This window comes from Mus musculus, chromosome 17 (genome assembly GCF_000001635.26).
Source record: "Mus musculus strain C57BL/6J chromosome 17, GRCm38.p6 C57BL/6J".
Taxonomy (NCBI): Eukaryota; Metazoa; Chordata; class Mammalia; order Rodentia; family Muridae; genus Mus; species Mus musculus.
Genome location: NC_000083.6, coordinates 87,271,728 through 87,293,201, shown reverse-complemented (window position 1 = coordinate 87,293,201; position 21,474 = coordinate 87,271,728). Strand labels below are relative to the sequence as shown.

Below are 21,474 nucleotides of genomic sequence, written 5' to 3'. Positions count from 1 at the left end.
CAAGTCCACCAGTCCCTTGAGCACTAGGCTGCCCGGAGCAGCCCTCCTAGAACAGCATTGCGTAGCCATGGCCTGGGGTTAACATCTAGACACTGCCTTGTAGTCCCCCCGCCCCCAACATGGCTTTCACTACCCCAAGTATGCTGCTGCCTGCTCCAGATGCCTGAGATCAGAGTGGGCCAGTGGGGCGGCGTGGGAGCCCAAAGAGGCGCTCACAACTACCTTTGATGACAAAGGCCTCCGACAGCAACCGCATCTGATACAGGGGCTTGTTCTCCACGGATATGTCATCGATCCCAGCCCGTGCATACATGCTGACAGCGTCCCGGTACGAGCCCTCCACATAGTGCAGCTTGCCCAGGATCAGCATGGCTTCACACATGTACTGTGGCTGAGAAGACAAAAAAAAAAGTATTAGCACATTCCCACTCCAGAGCTTCTACCCCTCTCCTGCTGAGCCACGGTGTGCCCCAAGACTCTGTTCAAAACTCTTCCTCCTCCTCCAGGAAGTCTTCCAGGATGCCTGTGCTACACTGCCTCCCACAGCTTAGACGATCTCTAATTGCTTCCTGTCTTGACTTCAGGCAGCTCTAGAGTTGAGCCCTGTCCTCTCTCTCCTGAAGCCCCTACAAGGCTCCGATCCAGGCTGACTCCTCAGAAACTCAGCACTTACTCTGAATACTTGGCCGCAGGGAATGAGCCAAATTTTATGGAGCCCCAAATTTATAGAGTATGTGTGTGTGTGTATGTGTGTGTGTGTACTAAGTGAAATTAGAGAAATGAGGTGAAAGGCTTTAGGAAGAGCTCATGAGTGTGCTGAAGCTGTCACCCACATCCTGCAGCACGTTTTTTTGGAAAGGGAAGCAGCCACATCAGCAGCATGGGACAGGAGGTGATGGCCTGCTGGGCCACCATCCTCATCTTAGCAGCCTGGGAGACCCAGAATACCTAGTCCAAACCCCGCCCTCTCAGTGTCTCCACCACTCAGAGGACTCTCACAGTCTCCTTAGGTGCTCAGCTGCTCTGGCAGGGCTACCCTGGCAAGGCATGCGCTCACTGCCAAATCACCCAGTACCACCGACAGAGAGGCTGAGTGAGCTGGTTAGGCCGGAGCCCTGAACTTTAGCGTTAGATGGGGGTCTACTCTGAGATCTTCCATCTCTGAGCAGCACTTGCTACAGCCTCGTGCACAACCTGCCTATTAGGCCACACACTGGCCATTGACCTTGGAACAAGGGCACCAGCCAGACTATAAAGCTCCTGGACATAGTCCTGTTTCCAACCCCAACCTCTCCCACTGGCTGGAGAGGCCCAGTCTGCAGTGGGTAGGCATGTCAGGGTATCTGTGGTCCCAGGAGACCCTCCTCCATGCTCATCAGCACTGTCTCTCTAAGGGGCCAAGTATGAGAGAAAGGGAGAGACAAAGCCAGGCCCCATGGAAGACAACCTTCCATTCTCCATTCCCATGAAATCTCTGGGATTGGTGAATTCCTATCCTTTATTGTCCGTGCTCACTCAGAACCCTTTCCTGTGCTGCCCAGTCTGCCATCTAGTCACTCAGACCCTCCCCAGTTCCAGAAGCTCCCTTCTGTGAAGTTCCCACAATGCCTTGCAATACCTACACGCCTATTCCGTTTTGACTACCTTAAATTCTCAAAGGCTGACTTTTTAAAAGGCCATTTGTTAGTTTCTCCAGCCAGGATTCGGGGTAACACATCCCCAACAGGATCCAGCCCACAGAGCTCCGCAGCTGTGTTTTGCCTTCCCATGGAGAGGTCCTAAGCTACAGGCTCATGTCCCCCCCAGTCAGCCCCATCTTCCTTGTGGTGAAGTAGATAGAGATAATAACACCTGGCCCCTGCCTCCTGTCCCAGGGAGGCTAAGGGCATTAATAGGGCAAAGTCTAGAACACAGCTCTGAACTGCCTGAGAGAGAAGCAAGATAAATACAGGCCACGGGCAGCGATTATGACTGTGTTCATGGGTGAAAGGGCACCAAGACTTGGAGGGACACACTCAGGCCATAAAGAGTGGGTGTTGCTGTTGGCAGATCCCTGTGGACTAATGACAGTTTACAACAGAGCAGCCAAACGCTACCGGGACGGTATCTTTCTCTCTTATGGAGCAACGATTAACCGTATAGTTCCACTATGATACTGTGATTTCTCTAATGTCTTCACTTGGCAACATTAAAAGTCAGAATTTTAAGTCTTCTTGGTCTGTCGTCCTAACCAGTCAGGATCACACATCCTGGCCAAGTAGAAGGGTGCCTGCAAGAATTCCCAGGCTTAGGATAACCATCGCCCTGCTAAGTAGGTCTTTAGCCACTTACCCAGTCTCTGCCTCATGTCCTTGCACTCTCACAAAGAGGCCCAGTAGGAAATAACAGACGAGAACGTCTGACTCTGATCGCGAAACCCCTAGAAGCTGTCCTTCCACTGGCCCAAGTTCCTTGGTCATTATTTTATTCCCACTCCAGTTCTTTGGGCATCTCAAGAGCTTGAGACACCACAGCAGGTGAAACCAATTTGGCTATGTGGTTGCCTCTCCCAGGTCTCAGACATGGGGCTAAAAAGTACCTAGGAAGCCTTAATGAGATGCTGCAGTTCTGGAACCCAGTGGATAGCAGAAGCTAGGGCAGCGGCTTCACGTCACTGATCTCCACAGAGCTGAGCTAGCTGGGACTTCAGGAATCACTCAGATTGTAGGATTCTGATTTTTATCTTGGGACTGCCTTTCCCGCCTCTTCTCCATATCCACTGGAGCTACTTGGGATACACAAGAATCCACCTGCTGCCTAGAGATCCCCGCTCTGCCCTGACCTCTGAGTGAGACAACCTGAAGGCTCACCGGCAGTTTCCCATTGTTGAGGAGGCTGCTCAGGTGGTCCTTGGCTTCATTCAGCCTGTGATCAGTCTTCTCCAGCAAAGGGATGGAGTTTTTTATTTTGTCGTGGTTATCCTTCAGACACTGCTCCAGGAGGGCCTCCGCTAGCAGCAATTTCACAAAGTCATCTGGAAAAACAGGACAAGGATTCCTGACTCCTTGAACATGCGCTGTAGATATCCTGAGCCCCGAGCCATCCCTGCCCAGCGCACGAATGGCTCAAGTCTGAGACGATAAAGGTGCATTCTCCATAAACCTAAATCGTCTCTGAGGACGGAAGAGAGTTCTCACTCAGTCCGGGTGACAGAGCAAGAACCCATTGGAAAACAAAAAGCACCCACCCACTCAAACCACGGAAGAGGAGAACCGTATTGTGAGGGCTTCATCGACCGTTTCACAGTCTCCTAGTTTGTGAGATTGTGTAGTCAATTTGTCTCCTCTTAAGGGACTTTAATGTTGCTCAGGACGACCTAGAAACCAAAGAGTGAATGTGGCATGTACGGTTTCCTGCGTCATTTTCAATTCTCTCACATATAGGGCTGACTGCATGCCTCATTGCCTGGCAAGTAGCTTTAGACGACTTGATTGTGCTCCCCCTATAACAACGAAATCCCAATTTTGTTACTACCACATTCCTGCTACCTATGGCAGAAAGACAGACAGACAGACACACACACCACAGGGGAGCCAAGTATCTGGCATGCAGAGCTTAAAGTCCAACAGTCTCACGAGGCTATGCTCACTGCCCGCCCCATCACCCAGGAGAAGAGCTATTGAATGGCCAGGCCTAATAAACACCTGTGAGGTGAGTCAGCTTTCCCAGCTTTCCTGAGAGGAAGCGGATAGACTGGGGAGCTATGTCAGTTCCTGTAGTGTGTCTAGGAGCATCTGCCCTGTCCCACCTTTTCACAGTTCTTTCAGCTGCTGCACTACTCTGTTTCTGAGAATCACTGCCTTTGCTCAGTCCTGGGGCAATATCTGAATTCCTTCGAGGAATCTCCCTTCCTAACAACACCAAGCGGCCCTAAACCTGAATCGCAGCCACACAGTCAGTCCCACGAGGGTTTGTCCCAAGGAAGCGTCGTCATCAGATCCAGTGCTGTCAACCTCAGGATTTTTAAAATTAACATCCTGAGAATTTGCCTTTAAAAGCACACCTTTCCAACTACCATTGAGTGCTGACGAAACTCGGAGCTGAAGCAACTTCTAGAAGGGATTGCTTGGCAACACCCTACAGATAGATGCCTTTGCATATGTGTAAAACAACCTACTTGCAATTCCTCACCCAGCAGCAGGTAGACTAACAAAATAAAACAAAACAAAACCAAAAAACCCTGAGAGGCTTTACGCCCGTCAATGGGTGGCTAATTAAAATTCCATACGTCCATAAAAAGGGGCATCCTGCAGCCACAACATGGGCTGAGGGTGTTCTGTATATGCAACGGTGGGAGGAACTTCAAGCTAAACTGGTAACAGTGAGGAAGAGGCAGGCAGATCTCCGAGTCCGATGCCACCCTGGTCTACATAGTGAGATCATGGTGAGGCCCTGTCAAAAGAAGAAAGGAAGCAAGCAAGTAGAGTGGGGAGGTCATGGTAGTGACACCCCTTTATTCCCAATAGCAGCATCAGATCTCTGCAAGTCCCAGGCTAGCCTAGTCTAAATATCGAGTTCCGGGCCAGCTACAGCTACTTTGTGAGACACTGCCTCATAAAAGAAAGATGGAAAAAAGAAGAGCGCACAACAGTGCTGGCAGTCGCAGAGGTCGACCCTCGGTTCCAAATCCCAGCCCTGGAAGAACCTGGAAGAGCCGATATCTCATCAGCCCCAGCTCCCTCTAGAGCTGTGTACCTCTCTGAGCTTGTGGCTCAGGGCTCTGCAGGGCTTCAGGGAAACTCACAGCAGGGCTCTAAGCCAGCTCCTGTGAACTGTGAGTCCCTCACCGCGCTAACCCAGCTCCTCCTGTGACAGAGCCCTGCACTTCGCCCCAGATTCCCCTCCCTCGCCCACCACCTCACCGCAGAGTCTATTTCATCAAGCCGGGGCAGCGCAGCGGGCCAGCAGCTCACCCAGCCTTCCTAGAACTACAGGCCCCTGATCTTGGATGCCTTTCATGACAAAAGCGACTTGGGAGTGCCCATCTGAACCTGTGCCACCCAGCGTGGTGTGCAGCAAGCGGGCAGTCTCTGGCTTGTGACACCTCCTCGTGTAGGAAAACGTGAGTGAACAAGTAGAAACTAGACAAAGCATTGTTGAATGGGCTGGATCAGATGATTTAAAAAAAATCAGAAAGAAGGTGCAGGATTTTGTGTGCTTTTTTCTTTCATTTTTTGGGTGTGTGTGTGTGTGTGTGTGTGTGTGTATGTGTGAGTGTGTGTTAGAGCAGATGGGAGACAAACAAAAGCCCTCCCTCCCCCAAAGTGTGTTTGATGAGCTCTAAGCTCTGAGGAGAAAGGACTGTGAAAGGGACACTAATGTTTGCCATGGGCCTACTAAGTATATAGTCTCATTTAACCTGCACGGACCTACAAGGTAGATAGCAGTTCCATATTACAGTTCAGGAAGATTAGTGATTTTGTTAGGGTCAGGCAAACACGAATGTCTCTCCTGCATCTCCCTCACAGCAGAGAGCTTGGTAATCTTTTTTAAAAAAAAGATTTAAACACTTATTTAATGTGTTACTCATTGGCCTGGGTGCCCGCTGCCCACATCTGTCTGGTGGAGGTCTGAGGACAAGCACCTTTAGCCCCAGAAGTACCCTGCTGGCCTCCGAGAGTTTAAATATAAAGAATGCTCTTCGGTGGGTGATTAATCTGAAAGCTAGCAGCAAATCCCACAGCAGGGGCCCAAGGGCAGGCAGGATGACTGTATGTAGTGCTAGGGGTTGGGACTGAACAAGCATCTACCAGAGCCACACCTGCAGCCCCTCTGGCTGTCACACTTCCTTTTTGGGGAGGCGTCCCCCATCCTACTCTCCTGTGCTAAATCCGGGTTTAGCAGGCTCACTCAGCAAGGCAGAAGTCTCTTTGCTTCCTTGGCTGAGCCATCCATCCCTTCTCCCTCCCGCCTTCCTCTTCCTACCTACTGTTCTCCCTGATAAAGCGATGAAACTCAGGGCACCTGGGAGTTTTCAGTTGTTAAGAACGAGTCTGGATGAATAAGCTCACACCTGTCCTCCTAACCCTGCTCCTCGGCCAGGTCTGGATCAGAAGATAGCTTTTCTTGTCAGGGTTATGAAGAAGTCTTCCTGACAGGCCTGTGGGGCACCCCCAACCCCCATACTGCGTTTGCCCTCAGCAGAGTGGCCACCACCTCTCCTCTGACCTGTTCTGAATGCCAGTGGCCTCTCAGGCCTCTTAAGGTCTCAAGGAGGCAGGGCCCGGCACTTTCCCTAGAGGCTACCACCTCAAACGTGCCCATCTGCAGCTAGGAAGTGTAGGTCAAGTTAGCCCTCTCTCTCCTCCACATCAAACTGGCAAAGGAGTTTCTGTGGCTTCTGTCCCCACAGGCTTGCAGGGACTGGGGCCTTCCAAGCGTGGACTTGGGAGAAGGTGAGAGACCGCCTGCCTCACACACTTACACTGAGGCTCTTTGTAAGTCAGGCTTCCGGCTTTTAAAAAAAAAATCACTCAGCTGAAAAACAAAACCAAAAGATGGTGGTTTGGGGCAGCCATTATGGTGAGTGGTTATATATTTAATAGGTTCTTATTTCATAAATTCGTACTAAAGCATGGGAAAGCAGTGGGCTGAGGACCAGCCTGAAAAGACAGTTGTCCATGATGAGCATCAAGATGGCTCAGCAAGTCAAGAAGTTAGCTACTAAGTCTGACAAGCTGTGTCTGCCCCCAAGGACCCCATGGTGGGAGGAGAAACGTGACTCCTACAAGCTGTCCTCTGACAGGAGAGTACGCGAGCACAAGCGCGCGCACACACACACACACACACACAAATAAAATGTAAGTTAATTTATTAAAAAGATCGTTCATGACCACTGACGTTGGCTGATGGGGTTCCTTCTCCCTTCTAAAAATATTTCGTCAACATTTCGTAATAAAGTGATCACAGACTTAAAGCACTGGCTGGCTGCCAGACGACAGCTCAAGCAAAACTTTTCATCTCGCCTGTCAACCTAAGTTAGGTCCCCAGAACCTCCATGGTGGGAGGGAAAGGTGACTTCCTGCGAGTCAGGTCTCTTAACTTCCATAAGAACTCTCTGGCTCAAGTACACCTGCCCCCTCAGATAAAATAAATAAAAGTAATGGGGGAAAGTTGTTAAAAAAAAAATCAAATCAAAATACTGGGCCGGCTTTGTTTTCACACAACCTCAATGTCACAGGCCGGTCTGCAAAGTTCTTGGCACCCATGCTCACCAAATCGCACGGGATGTGAGTTTGAAGAACACACACACAGATAGTAACTGCCTCCCCCAAGGGAGGAGCCGCCTATTCAGACTGGGGGAAAGGCCTGGGCTGTGTGTGCGGCTTTAGCTCCTTCAGCTAACCTGCTTAGGTGCCAGCTCCTCCGCATCTGATGTCTCTAAGTCTCCACAGAAAGAGCGGACACAGCGGGCCCTCAGGACCTCCGTGAAATGTGGACATCTGTGTTTGGCCACCCCCAACCCCCTTAGTACCTTGTGTCCTTCTCCTCATTAGGTCTCCATCGGGTCACCTACTGCAAAAGTCTGACAGGGCAGGTGAGGTCCTAATAATCTAGGCTAGAAAGGTGGCTCAGTGGTTGTAGGGAACCCAAGGATCAAACACCTTCTTCCTGCCTCCGTGGGCACATTCACTCATGTCCACACAGCCACGTGCAGAATTAAAATACACAAAAATTTAAAAAGGTAAAGATAAATTTTTTTTTAGGGGGGGGGGTCAGGGTTTTACTGTGTACTACGTAGCCCTATCTGACCTGGAACTCACTATGGAGCCCAGGCTGGCCTGGAACTCATAGAGATCCTTCTGTCACTGCCCTCTTTCCAGTGCTGAGAGGTTGTGTGCGCCATCACATACACACACACACACAAAAATCAAGATTCTCCTTCTTAGGCTGCAGTTAGGGGGGTGAGCACCAATATTATTTTTCCCCCGGAAAGAAGTTCCTATTCTCTGAGTAACTACAGAATTCAAAGAAAGAGAAATCTCTGTCCGTCCAAAAATGCGCTTGCATGCTCTGGGCAGTATTTGCTTTCCTTCCTCTTGTGTGTGTGTGTGCGCGCGGGAATGTGCACATATGTGTATGTTGTGTAGGTTGGGATTGTGTATCTAAATTTAACAATGAGAGAAAAATCACCCACAGAGCTGAGCAGGGGAGGCCATCTGTTTTTACTGGTCAGTTGTGTTGTCAAAAAATTACAATACATACACAGCCCAGACTGGCCTCAAACTCAAAACCGCCCTCTGCCTTTGGCTCCTGTGTGACAGAACTGCAGACACGTGATACTATGTCCAGCAGGACTGCACTCTGACTTTAAAGTCCATCTTGGAATCCTTCCTCACCTTTTTGGCTCCCTAAACTTTGTTCTCCTGGGATACTGATGAGCCTTCCTGGGAGGGCTCTGAAGAAGAGTGTAGGAAAAGCAGGCCCACGGGACGAAAGGAGGCTCTGCTTCCTGTCTGGGGCCCAGCACCTTGCTCTGTGGGACCAACCTCACTCATATTCCCACACAAGGTACCAGGTACCAACACCTGAGTGTGTCCCGCGTGCACCAGCCCAGAGGATTCCCATACATTTCCTGGAACAGGGAGAAACTGACCACTTCCCCCTGCCATGCTCAGACCTCCTGGGATTCCTGCATGCAGGATGCTGGGAAATACCTTGCCCTTCTATTGTAGGGTCCGCTGCAACTCTGAAGCCTGCTGCCTTTCCTCTGAGCTCTACAATCTAAGCCATAACTGTCTACCATCCTGCCTCCTATCCACTCTAGTTGCTCTGCAAGGGTACTCATCTTTGAGAGAACACAGGACAAACGAAAAGGTGTACTCAGAATCCTGGGTTCAGATTTCACAACTTACTGGCTGATTGATGAAGCTATTTACCTATAAATACAGCAAATCCAGGAAACAGGAGTCGCTGGGAGGAGTGACGGCTAAAGTCCCGAGGTTGGTGTGGCACACAGTAAGCACTATATTGGATCAGGGTTATAATCACCCCATCGCTCCCACAGAGGTGTCCCGGGCTGGGTGGTTTTGGAAAACTCTTTATAGTCGGACTTATTCTCTGCCCACTTCGGAAAAGGTGGGTGTGCACACGCGGCGGGCTCTGAACCTCTCCCACCGCAGAGAGCAAGACACCCGAAACAGGATCTGGGTCTGAAGACTGGGCGGGGTTCTCCCTCTACCCCATCAGGGTGCTTTCCCGCCCCAGCACAAGAGCCCAGCCCAACTAAACCAGCCCTGCTGCAAAAGCCACAGGCTGCCAGGACTGGATGGGGCCAGTGTCCGCCACTGGCGAAGAAACTGAGGTTCGCCGGCCTCTTCTCTGACCAAACGCATCGGTCTAAGTCTGCTGTGGACAGAGCTTGGTCTCAACTTTATTTGAGGGGAAAATAAGAGAAGACACAGAGGAACAAATTTAACATGAGGGAGTTTCGACAGTTTAGGGAGGCAACGGTCCGGTCTAATGAATGCACTTCTCTGATACCTACAGAAACCTCCATTTCAGGGTAGGGTTACCCACGTGACCTTAAAAGGCAGAGAGCACAAACTTTTCTCTTTCTCTCTCTTCTCTTCAAACACCCAATCTGCAAAGCGATTTTTCTCTTGGGACAGACGACTTTCCTAACTGCCTCGGCAAGCCGGAGGGTAGCACCCAGCGCCGGCTCCGGGACGGGTCGGTTGAGTCGCGCTTCCTGGACGAGGCGGTGCTTTTCGCGCGCTCGCTCCGGGCGAATCTGCCCTTCCCTCACTCACCGGTGTCCAGAGTGGTGAACCTGCCGCTCGGGCTGTTTCGCCGGTTGCTACTGCCGCCGCCGGAAATGCCCAGCATCTGCAGATGCCGGGCCAGCTCGAACATGCGGTCCCACTGGCCCTCGGCGCGGCAGCGCTCCACCTCGCTCTCCACCTTCAGGTGGGTGCCGTGCGCGCCCTTCGCAGCCATCTTCGAGCAGGAGCTGTCATGGGAGGTGCGGCGGAGGAGTGGAGACCAGGCCGGGGGCGGCGTCCAGGCTGGGGAGCACTCTCCAGCAGGCTTGACGGGAGTGCAGACGGCATCCGGGGCCCGGGTGGCAGAGGGGGCCCGGGTAACGGCAAGGGGCCCGCAGCAGCAGCAGCAGCAGCGGCGGCGGCAGCGCCCACCGCACCGCCTGGAGCCTCTGGACTGGGGCTGCGGCTGCGCGACCCCAAGGCGTCCAGAAGCAGCCTCCGCCGCTGCTGCAGCAGCTCCTGACGCTGCTGTCTCCTCCTGTGCAGCAGCTGCTGCCACAGCTCCCGCCCCGTGCCCGGGCGTCTCCAACAGCGGAACCTCCCCGGGCCGCGGCTCCACCCCAAAGTGGGCGTGGCTATCCCCCGCCGGGCTAGGCGAGCCGACCGCCAGCGAGGCCACAGAAGCCAAGCGCGCACACGGCGATCTCGGGCCGCCCTCCGCCGGCTCCCCGCCGCTGACTGGGTGCTCACTTTAATGCTGCGGGGAGCCCGGGAGCCCGGGGGCGCCTCGCTCCCCGTTCCCTCCCCATCCCGTCAGGACTCTTGGCCTGGGGTCCTCCGCCCGGACCGCCCGGCTTTGTGTGGTGGCCCCGTCACCGCCACAGCCTGAGGCACGTCACAAATCCGAGGAGCGGCCGACAGGACAGTCCTGGTCCCGGGCTCTTGGCGGATCCGGGTCGGATGCAACGCGCCCGCCCGCAGGGCTGCGGATAGACCGGCCGGGGCAAGTCCCTAAGCTCTTCGGATGTCCCCAACTCGGAGAGGGTTTATGTTTGTTTTAACTGCCGGACTCCTCTTTCCATCGGAATGCCTACTCTGGGTTCTAAAAGAGGATCTCAGCTGATTTTCCACTTGCTGCTACTTTATTTTGGTGTCTAAAGGCTGATCAGAACTCCAGGGAGCGCCCGACTCCGCTCTGCTCCGCTCTAAGGCCAGCGGTGCCCAGAAGTTCAAAGGACTCTGGGCGGGGCTTGGAGGGCGGAGCCAGGACTACCCTGGCTAGAAGGCAAGTATCGTGACCCCACCCTCGGTGAAACTGGAGCTGTCAATCCTGCCTGGGAATTGAGGATGTAGCTAAAACCACAGCCAACACTGAAAAAAAAATCCCCAGGGCCTGTACTTAAGTCACTTGTTGTGAGGTCCATTCCGAAAACGTTCGAGAATGATTTCAGGCAAGCTTTTCAGTAGTTCGAAACTGACCGCTTTCTACTTCTCCGGGAGGTCCTTCCACTCCCTGCCCCTTGCTGCCGGGAAATTTACAGCTTCAAGTTTCAGTACAGAACTAAGGTTTTCGGGTCTATCAGAGCACAGGCTCCTGACGCCCATTACCAGGGCCGGTCCCTATCAAAACTTCAGCTCCTCCGTGTGATCGAAATGAAGCCCCCTTCCTCCCTGGAAGGCAAGATTCCCTGCCCCTGTGTGCAGAACCTGAGGTTCTGCAGAACTAGGTTTCACGGAGGCGGTGGGGCAGGGGGATGGGGTGGGGAGAGGGTTGGGGAAGGCAGAAAGAGTGAAAGACTGACTTGGGTATCCTGAGAATGCGTTTTCAATTTACCTAGTCAGAGTGTTAGTGGGAGATACCCCTGGGGCCAGAGGGAACAGCAGGATTGACAGAAAGGGGAAGGGTAGACTGATAGAAACAAAGAAACCCCATCTTTTCTTCCCATTCTTTTGTCAACCACGGTTGCAAATACTGGAGGACTGGCTGCAGAGAGCATTAGCTCTTGTCTGTTTGACTCTATCATCAGTTTGAGTGTGGGCACGGGAGGGCACAGAGTTCGTGCCTCAGATACAAAGCAAGTGTTCCTCCAGGCGCCTGACCGCGTCTCAGCTCTTTGCTAGCAGAGCCAAGATCCTCATCTTCTAATGACCAGCATTAGGAAGAGAGAGTGGAAACCTATAGGAAAAAGAACAAACGAAAAAGTCACAGAGCTGTGACTGCATTAATAACATCTGGTGAGATAAAAGGCAAGTAGCAAGTGGGGTTTGTTGCATGTGGTGGTGCACGCCTGCTGTCATAGTATTTGGAAACTAAAGGCAGGGGGATTAAAAAGAATTCAAGGCCAGCCTGGGATACATAGCAAGATCCTTTTTTTTTTTTTTTAAAGAAAAGTAATGTTATTTATTTATTTAATTTACATAATCTTGTATCTCACAGACAAATTCAGGATTAACTTTAGTCAAGACCACTCTGATGCCAGCTTACCAAAGCTGCTAGCCAACATCGTGGTGGTCTCCCAATGATTTTACTGCTCCACATGAAGAGGAACAGCTTTGACCCCAACAGTCTTATTAGTGTTTCTAAGAAAGACAATGAAGTTCATGGAGGAAGTATGGGGGGTTGGGGGGCAGGTTGGTATTTTGTTTGAGACAGGTCTCACTATGTTGCTCTGTCTGGCCTGGAACTCACCGTGTAGACCAAGCATCCTGAGTGCTGATACAAACGGCGTGCACCTCCACAATGAGCAGAAGTGTGCATCTTTCAAGTGAGCAACAAAAGACATGAGGAGTGGAAGCCGCCCTGAAGGCTGCTTTGACTGCATTGTTAGTGGCTGTCCCTAGACAAGTGAAAGCCCCTGGACTGTGGGAAAGACTGTAACAGGATATTGATATTTATTAAGGTAAGGGCTCATGAGATCTCTCTCATACTTGGATCTTGAAAGGTTTATGATACTTAGGTAGGCCCAGAAGCACACAGTATTGAAGTGCTAATTCTAACTCCCCGAAAGCCTTGGATCCACTGGGGAAAGGTTACTAGGGGCTTGATTAGGTCAAATTAACAACACAGAACTTTCAGAAAAGGTGGGATCACACTAGCTGCAGTTGTCAGTAAGAATCGGAAACCCTTGCAACTGTCTTTTCTCTAATTTGTCTAAGCCCCTTTGGGGGTGCCTGGTTTTCTACAATTAAAAGTTTATCTCTATATGGAATAAATCTTGCCTTTCCTTACAAATTAACCTGTGCACGGCACTCTTAGGTCCTCTCTGAGCTAGAGAAGTAAGCGGAGGGGTGACTCAGTCTTACAGTTCTCCTTTGTAGGAGTCAAGAAAAGGTCATCCACATATTGAAGAAGAAGAGAGTCCCAGGGTACATTGTGGCCTTGGATTCTTGGTTGGGCATTTGGGAAAAGGAGAAGGATACCCCAGTGAGTCCAAGACACAGACACCATATAGTATTGATCTCCTCTAGAGAAGACAAATAGAACTGTTGAGGGTTGTTGTTGTTGTTCATTGTTTTTGGTGTTTGTTTGTTTGTTTGTTTAATCTAAAGAGACACCAGGAAAAGCAATGAGAAGCTCTGGGACCTCACAATGGCATCTGAGTTGGCGCTGGGAGCCAGCGGAGAGTGAGACTCTCACTGACAATATTGCATTTATGTCAACCAGTAACTTGAAATAATGTCTTTTAATCTTTAAGGATGTGTTCCCTGGTGGGTTCAAGGGTAAAATGTAAATTGGAACACCCCTCTTGTGGCTTCCCCCTCCTGAACTCCCACTTTTATTTTCTTAATCCTTGCGCTCTTTCTAAGAATTCTGCCTGATTTGGGAAGCCTGACTGCAGGAATATTTCCCACTCTAGCGTCTGCTTGCCTATTAAATCTCTTTATGGTTTGAAGCCACTCACAAAAAGCAGAATAGCTAGAGCACTCCTGCTTCCTGACTTGCTAAATACTATCTATCTAGCGTCAGGTTCCAAGGCTCTCCCTGAAGGCTCCTTCGGGCTCCTCTCTTAACTAAATGTAAAGATGGCCTTCAAAATACCATGACCAAACACCCATGCTATCTTAACCTTATTTTTTAAATGAAATTCAGTTTCTTTTAAGTCACTATAGGAGACCTTCCCATCTTTGTTTTTTCTTTCTTAGTTGAACTTTCTGCCTCTGAAGTCCCAACTATCAAATGAACTAATTAGTATATATCTTGACGTTACACTGCCAAAACAATGCTAAATTCCTCTACAATGGACAATGGTTTTTAACTGAGAATGAAATCAAAACATAACTGTAGCAGACTCCCCCCACCCCCGTAGTTTAATGGAGTTAAATGAGTGTTGTAGTGTCTGGTTATCCAAATGATAGGAAGCGACAGAGGAGAACTAGACAAGATGGAGGCAAGCAGGGTGGAAGGAGAAGAGAATGGAAGGTTTGAACTCTGATGTGGGATGACCCCAAAGATAGTTTTATGCTGTTTATGATTTTGCTTTGGTCAAGGAATCCATTTATGATTTTCTTTGGAACCTGATTCCTGTGGCTGCGTCCTCATAAACAGATGAAGACTCTTGGGTGCCTGCATTTTTGTTCCCCTCTGTTCTAAAGCTCCTTTCAAGTGGATTTTGTTCACATCAGAAGTTTGTTGTAGTAACCACTGTAATTTTTAAAAAGATCTATCTATCTATCTATCTATCTATCTATCTATCTATCTATCTATCTATTTCATGTGTGTGAGTACACCGTCACTGTCCTCAGACACACCAGAAGAGGGCATCAGATCCCATTACAGATGGTTGTGAGCCACCATGTGGTTGCTGGGAATTGAACTCAGGAAGAGCAGTCAGTGCTCTAACTGCTGAGCCATCTCTCCAGTCCATAACCACTGTAATTTTAAATTCAACCCTAAACTGTCCTGTCATAGAAGGATGCAATTTAGAAAGTCAAGTGCACACGTTTGCATGTAAGATGCCTGGTCCAGGCAAGCTACAGATCAAGGAAGGTACAAACACATCAGAGCCTGAGAATGGTGAGCTGAGTGGCCTGTGCATGGTATGGCTCAGGGGCTCAGGGGCTCAGAGACTCACAGCCAGACAGTTCCACAGTTCCCGCAGTAAGAGCTTTGGAAAGATTCTCCTGAACGCACTGGCAAAATGAAACAAGCCTGAGGAAAGTTGTATTAAAGTTTTGAACAAAGACAAACTTTGCTCCATGGCAGTTAGATTCACATTTGTCCTCTTGGATGTTTCCCTCTGTGGATGCACAGTAAACATGGTGGGAACAAGAGACAGGTCAGCAGTAGTGCTGTAAATAAGACAGACACCCTAAGGACAGACGATTGTCATATTAGGACAGGCAATCAACAAACTCCTAAGGCAGTCTTCTTATCGTTGGAAAACAAAATAAATCCATGATTTGGGGAACTTAATAAAAACTAAAGGAGCATCAGCCCAAACAAGACTCACCCCTGTCACCGTCACCGTCACTGGTTCACTCTGGGTAGGCTCTAGGCAGGAGTCCCAGGGCCTCAGAGACACAGAGGCAGACACTTGGCTTTAATATTGTTGGAGTCTAAAGGTTCCACAGGCTTGTGCTTTAAAGGCTCACTGTTTGACCAAGTGGTGCTGTTTCTGGAAGTTTGGGGCCTTTCAGGAGATGGGGCATGGCAGGTGGAAGTGGACCAATAATGGGATTGATTTGAAGAGTATACCTGGCCATTAGTTCTGGCTGCCCTCTGCTTCCTGTCTTGTCAGCCTGTGGACGGCTGAAGGTTGCCCTACTCCAAGATGACCAGTCTCTACCTGTCCCAGCTATGATGGGACCTTGAAACCTTGAGTAAAAAACTAGAGTCTCTTCCTATAAAGTCATTCCTGTGGTGTATTTTGTCCCAGTGTTGGAAAAGTAACGTAACAGTTGAAGCGAGGACTCCTCTGGCCCTCTGTGGACCTCCACGAACGATGACTTTCATGGCAAGCTGAAGACAGGTCTATGTGACTCCATGACACATGGTGTCTATGTGACTCCAGCTCACCTCCTTGCCTCCTAAGTCGATGAACCAGCAGGTATGGTGGCATGAACAGTGAGGCCAGAGGGTACCAAGTGCTCCCAGCCATCTAGAAATGAAGCCATGAATCTGACTGCTTTCTCTCCTGACTTTCTACATAGACTCTTCGTTCCTTCCTGCCTGGATGGGAGTTCCTGCACAACCTAGAATGCTGACAGGGATCTACCTTGTGTGACCTCTTCTCACATTCTGTCACCCCAAAACTTTCCAACATGGATGTGAAATGTAGCTTGGCCACAAAGAGATCAGCTATTGAAGCTACTCAGGCCATCAGAGTGTGGTGTGGCATGCAGGGCAGGTTGTCATCAGTGTGATCACACATGGCAGGTTGTCATCAGTGTGTTCACACATGGCAGGATGTCATCAGTGTGGCACACATGGCAGGTTGTCATTAGTGTGGCACACATGGCAGGTTGTCATCAGTGTGGCACACATGGCAGGTTGTCATCAGTGTGGCACACATGGCAGGTTGTCATCAGTGTGGCACACATGGCAGGTTGTCATCAGTGTGGCACACATGGCAGGTTGTCATCAGTGTGGCACACATGGCAGGTTGTCATCAGTGTGATCACACATGGCAGGTTGTCATCAGTGTGGCACACATGGCAGGTTGTCATCAGTGTGATCACACATGGCAGGATGTCATCAGTGTGGCACACATGGCAGGTTGTCATCAGTGTGGCACACATGGCAGGTTGTCATCAGTGTGTGTTCACACATGGCAGGTTGTCATCAGTGTGGCACACATGGCAGGATGTCATCAGTGTGGCACACATGGCAGGATGTCATCAGTGTGGTACACATGGCAGGATGTCATCAGTGTGGCACACATGGCAGGTTGTCATCAGTGTGTTCACACATGGCAGGATGTCATCAGTGTGTTCACACATGGCAGGTTTCTTCCTAATATTTCCTTTTTCCACTCATTGTTGCAGATTGAACCCAAAGCTCCATGGTTGTTTAGGTAAGCACCTTGCCGACCCTGCCTTCCTTATCTCATGTTGTCACACAGCCTGTCTGCCACCTTCTACTACTGCCATAGTTTAGGCTCACAGCACTTCTGGCTCAAGCTAGCTCGTGTCTTAACTCTTAGTACTGAACAACATACTCAAGAAATTAGCATTAAAACACCAACCACGTCTGGGTGGATGGCGAACCTTTGTGAGCTGTCAGGAGAACGGCGTGTAATCTTTAGACTGAGTCTAAAGTCCGACACAGGCAAGCTTCAAAATCATCTGGTGCTGTGTGGAACGGACTCTCAGTAATTATTTGTTAAGTTAATTTTAGAATCTAAAAGTGCCAGAAGTGCTCCCAAGCCTGGGAGACCGAGCTCTGGAGTGTCCTTTACCCTGCCCTCTCACTTTATGACTGAGACACCAAACCTCCCTTAAGCAGGCAGGGAGAGGGTGGAGGGTGATGTCCCACCAATCCCATCCCTCCTGTTCCTTGTCTCCGTGAGTCTTGTTTCTCTAGTAGCTTCTCTTATAAGACTGATGCCAGTTACTCCTTCCCAGAACAGGGACCTGACTGTCTCCATATCCTCTGGAGAGGGAGGGAGGGAGGGAGGGAGAGAGGGAGAGAGGAAGGGAAAGGACTGAGGGAGGGAGAGGGATAGAAGGAGAGAGGGAAAGAGGGAGGGAAGGAGGGGGAAGGAAGGAGGGAGCGAGAAGGAGAGAGGGAGGGAGGGAGGGAGGAAAGGAGAGAGAGAGAGAGAGAGAGAGAGAGAGAGAGAGGTCAGCTAGAGTGCTCAGAACCTTTTACAGCCTTCCTTAGCTGGTGTTAGTCACCGGGAGTCTTGAGTCAGCTTTGAGTGTCTGGCTTTTCTGGTGACAGCAGTTGTACCCCATAAAGCCAGCTTTCCTGCTTCTGCTTTCGAAATCCCCGTTTCCCTCCTTTCACAAATACTTTTTGAACTAACCATGATGACACAGGTCTGTAATTACAGCAGTTGGGAGACTCTAGTAAGAGGGTCATGAGCTCAATGTCGCTTGAATTCAAAAGCTGTATAGCAAAATCCTGTCTTCAAAAAACATCCACAGGCCGGAGCTGCGACTTTACAGTGGAGACTTTGCATTCACAGAGTTCTGCATTCCGTTTCCAGCGCTGAGAACATCCTGCTTTGTGCTGTGAAGAAACATCACAATTAAAGCAAAGTGCATGAAAGACAATCGTTATACACAGACTTATTAAGCTCCCACCAGGGTAAAGAAACAGGTTTTTACCAGCATCCCAGGAGCCTCCAGTATATCCCTTCCCAAACAACCTCTGCCTCTTAGAAATAACCATTGCATTTATGGTAATTATGACATTGGTTTCTAATAGCTCTATAAAATTGAAAAAAAAATTATCCCATTTTTCAAAAATTATGATTGAAATTCAATTTTATAAATATGTTGAATTTTTAGAGGGTCACATGACTTCTGGTTTAAGTTTATTAATGTGATGAAGTATCTTTGCATTACTAGTGTAAGATAAACCTAGTTGTATTCATTTCTTGTGGCTGATGTAATAAATTTAAAACAACAACATATATTTATTATCTTTAGAATTCAAAAGCCCGAGGTGACTATTACAGACTTGATCAGCAGAGGTGCATTCCTTTTATTGTCATTTTTATTTATTATTACCATGTGTGTGGGTGTTAGTGTGCCTGCACATGAATCTGGGACCAAGGAAGTCAGCGTGTTGAGTTCCCTAGAACAGGGGTCGCAGGCCTTTGAGAGCTGCATGACTTGGGGGCTGAGAGTTGAACTTGAGCCCTCTGATGGGGGCCACTCTTCGCTGCTGAGGTATCTCATCAGTCTCCTCTGAAGACTTCATAACTGTCAACGACCTGTCTTGATCAAGTCCACCTCTAACCCCCATTCCCCCTCCTAGTTTCCTCTTTCTTTCATTTTTGAGGTTATAATATAATTTCATCATTTCCCCCTTCCCTCCTTTCCTCTCTCCAGATCCTCTCAAATACCCCTTCTTGCTCTCATTCATATTCAAGGCTTAGAAAAGTTACGTGTGTGTGTGTGTGTGTGTGTGTGTGTGTACATGCGTGTGTGTGCGTATACATATATATATTTTAAATATAACCTGCTCAGTCTGAATAATGTTACTCATAGATATGTTGGGCTGACCATCTGGTATTGGATAGTCAATTAGTGTGCTTGTCTCTGGAGAGTCTCCCAAACATCCGCGTTTCTTGGTTGCCTGCTGAGTGTTCTGTAGGTTTGAGACCATGTGGTCTTTATCCTGTTCACATTAGCATGTCTATTGTTCCTCTTCAGCTCCTCTTTAGGCAGTCATGGTGGGGAGACTTTATTGGTGTATTTCTGAACTCACGAGGAGACACCGTCCCACAGCAAACTCCCCGGTCCTTTGGTTCTTAACTCTTCTCTTTCCTCTTCCACAGTGTTCACTGAGCCTTAGGTGTGGGAGTGTTGTGTAGAGGGATCTACTGGGATGGTGCTCCACAACTCTGGACTTTGATTTGTTGTGGTTTCCTGGAATGGTCTCTTGTCTGCTACAAAGAGACGTTTATTTAACCTTACCCGTGAGTATAAGGACAGACGTTTAGAAGGTCGTTAGGGATTGTGCTGGTTTAGTAAAGAAATAGTAATTGTAGGTTCTCTTCCAATGCCCATGGCTGCACTAGCCTTGAGAAGTTGGCTAGGCTTCCATTATCAGGCAGTTTACTGCTTGTTGAACAGGTCTTAAGCCCTGTTAGAGTTGTTGGTTACCACCAAGGTATGTGTGCCACTACTGCACTCTTAGGGTGATGGCACCGTGCAGAAAGAACTGTTGGCTGCTTCCCTCTTTCAGAAGCTTGCATGGTACCTTCTGAGACCGTGAGACCCAGTCATCAGGAAGACAACATTCGGGTCAGCTCCAGCTCAAGGAACTCTGGGTCATGTGTCTGAAGTACATGGTATCTTCAGCACTGTGGGCTTACCTCCTACCTAAGGGGCCCACCAAGAGCCATAGCAACAGGCTGTATATTTTAGAAGTCTCTTGGACAACCCTGGGCAACAAGCTATCAGAAGACATCTTCTCATGCCTGGAGGGAGCGTTGTGACCCCAGATAAGAAATTTAAATTACACTGCACACACACACACACACACACACACACACACACACACACACACACACATGCATGCATGCAGCATGATATATAACTATAGTTTAAGTGAAAATTCTATGTGTAGACACAGAATTACATGCATTTTAGAATTTTTAAAAAATATTACGAGTCCCTATTTTTCAGACATCCTTCCTATTATTTACCTCTCCATCTTTCCCACAAAGAGCTCCTCTCTACCTTTCCATTTCCCCAATCAGATCTTTATTTCTCTTGATATTTCTGTAATTCAGTGAATCCAGTTAGTGTTCTGTTAGATGCTAACTGATCTTGTTGGCTGGATCATGTGCAGGGCACCCAGTAATCCAGTCATTTGGGCAATGGCCATATCATCGCTGGAAGAGAACATTTCACAGAGCTCTCTCCATCCTCTGGCTCTTACATCCTAACCACCCCTTCTTCCAATAACTTCCTAGAGCAGATGTTCCCTGAGCAGATGTGCCTGAGCAGTGCCCCCTGAGCAGATGCCTCTGAGCAGATGTCCCCTGAGCAGATGTCCCCTGAGCAGATGTCCCCTGAGCAGGTGTCCCTGAGCAGGTGTCCCCCGAGCAGGTGTCCCCGAGCAGATGTCCCCCGAGCAGATGTCCCCTGAGCAGGTGTCCCTGAGCAGATGTTCCCTGAGCAGGTGTCCCTGAGTAGGTGTCCCTGAGCAGTGCCCCCTGAGCAGGTGTCCCATTTAGGGCTGAGCACCCTACAGCCACTTATGAGTCTGCTTGGTCCCTACGATTCTTGTCTCACTTGAGCTGCTCTCAGAGAGCACGATTCCAGACCCTCCTCTCTCCCTTCTCTTTCATGACCTCTCATGTTTCTCGGGACCAGGCTAGCATATGTGTCCAGTATCAGCGACCATCCTATAAATTCTTCAAGCCTTTCTTCCTAGAATACAGAACCAGGTAGCTTTAAAGAATTTTTCCAAAGAAATTTTTCTTACAAAACATCCTCCACGACCTCCCCTCATTGACTTGTTATTTCTTCTCTCTGAGGAGAGACTTCCTGAGAAGAGGACCAAAGAAGGGATGCCCAGATTTGGAAACCTTTGTTGGAAAATCTGCATCTTTTTCGTCTGCTTTATCCCTTTCTATGATACTTCTGACTATCCTATCTTGGCATCTCCATCAGATCTTTCAACTTAGCAGCCCATCACATTTGTGAATGTTTATAAATACCATTCTTCCCTTTTTAAAATGATCACATGCTCTCTATGTAAAATGATCACATGCTCTCTATGTAAAATAATCACATGCTCTCTATGTAAAATGATCACATGCTCTCTATGTAAAATGATCACATGCTCTCTATGTAAATTGTGGTTTGAACTCCCAACCACTGAGATTGGTAAATTCAGTTCACACAGGTACACAGACATCTTGTTTAACCTTTGGATGGCTTGAGAATGCTGGTCCAGCAGCTCTGCAGCACTGGGCCAGTCTTTCTGAGGTTCCCCGCCGTTCCTCTTCATGGGTGGAAGGTGGCTACTACTCCGTCCCCATCGCTGAGAGAAAGGGCTGTAACAGTCACTGCTCACCTATCAGAAAAGCAGCTTCCTCAAGTTCTA

General features: G+C 49.2%; 1 protein-coding gene and 1 long non-coding RNA gene across 4 annotated transcripts in view; one reads left to right on the top strand and one right to left on the bottom strand.

Moving 5' to 3' along the window:
- The window catches only part of Ttc7 (tetratricopeptide repeat domain 7), a 98,963-nt gene extending 88,569 nt beyond the window's left edge, over nt 1-10,394 (bottom strand). For 2 of the 3 annotated variants that reach the window (XM_006524201.4, XM_006524202.4), the window contains exons 1-3: nt 9,792-10,394; nt 2,850-3,013; nt 223-391 (exon numbers count right to left, since the gene is read on the bottom strand). In XM_006524201.4, coding sequence (XP_006524264.1) covers nt 223-391; nt 2,850-3,013; nt 9,792-9,978 — 520 coding nt within the window. In that variant the 5' untranslated portion in view covers nt 9,979-10,394. The remainder of the gene's footprint in view (nt 1-222; nt 392-2,849; nt 3,014-9,791) is intronic. The other variant, NM_028639.3, reaches the window with a different exon arrangement.
- On the top strand, nt 10,388-18,316 carry 4833418N02Rik (RIKEN cDNA 4833418N02 gene). The gene is made up of 5 exons (NR_015506.3): nt 10,388-11,028; nt 12,440-12,643; nt 15,620-15,790; nt 16,728-16,756; nt 17,832-18,316. It is a non-coding gene; the product is annotated as an RIKEN cDNA 4833418N02 gene (long non-coding RNA).
- The last annotated feature ends 3,158 nt before the right edge of the window (nt 18,317-21,474 follow it).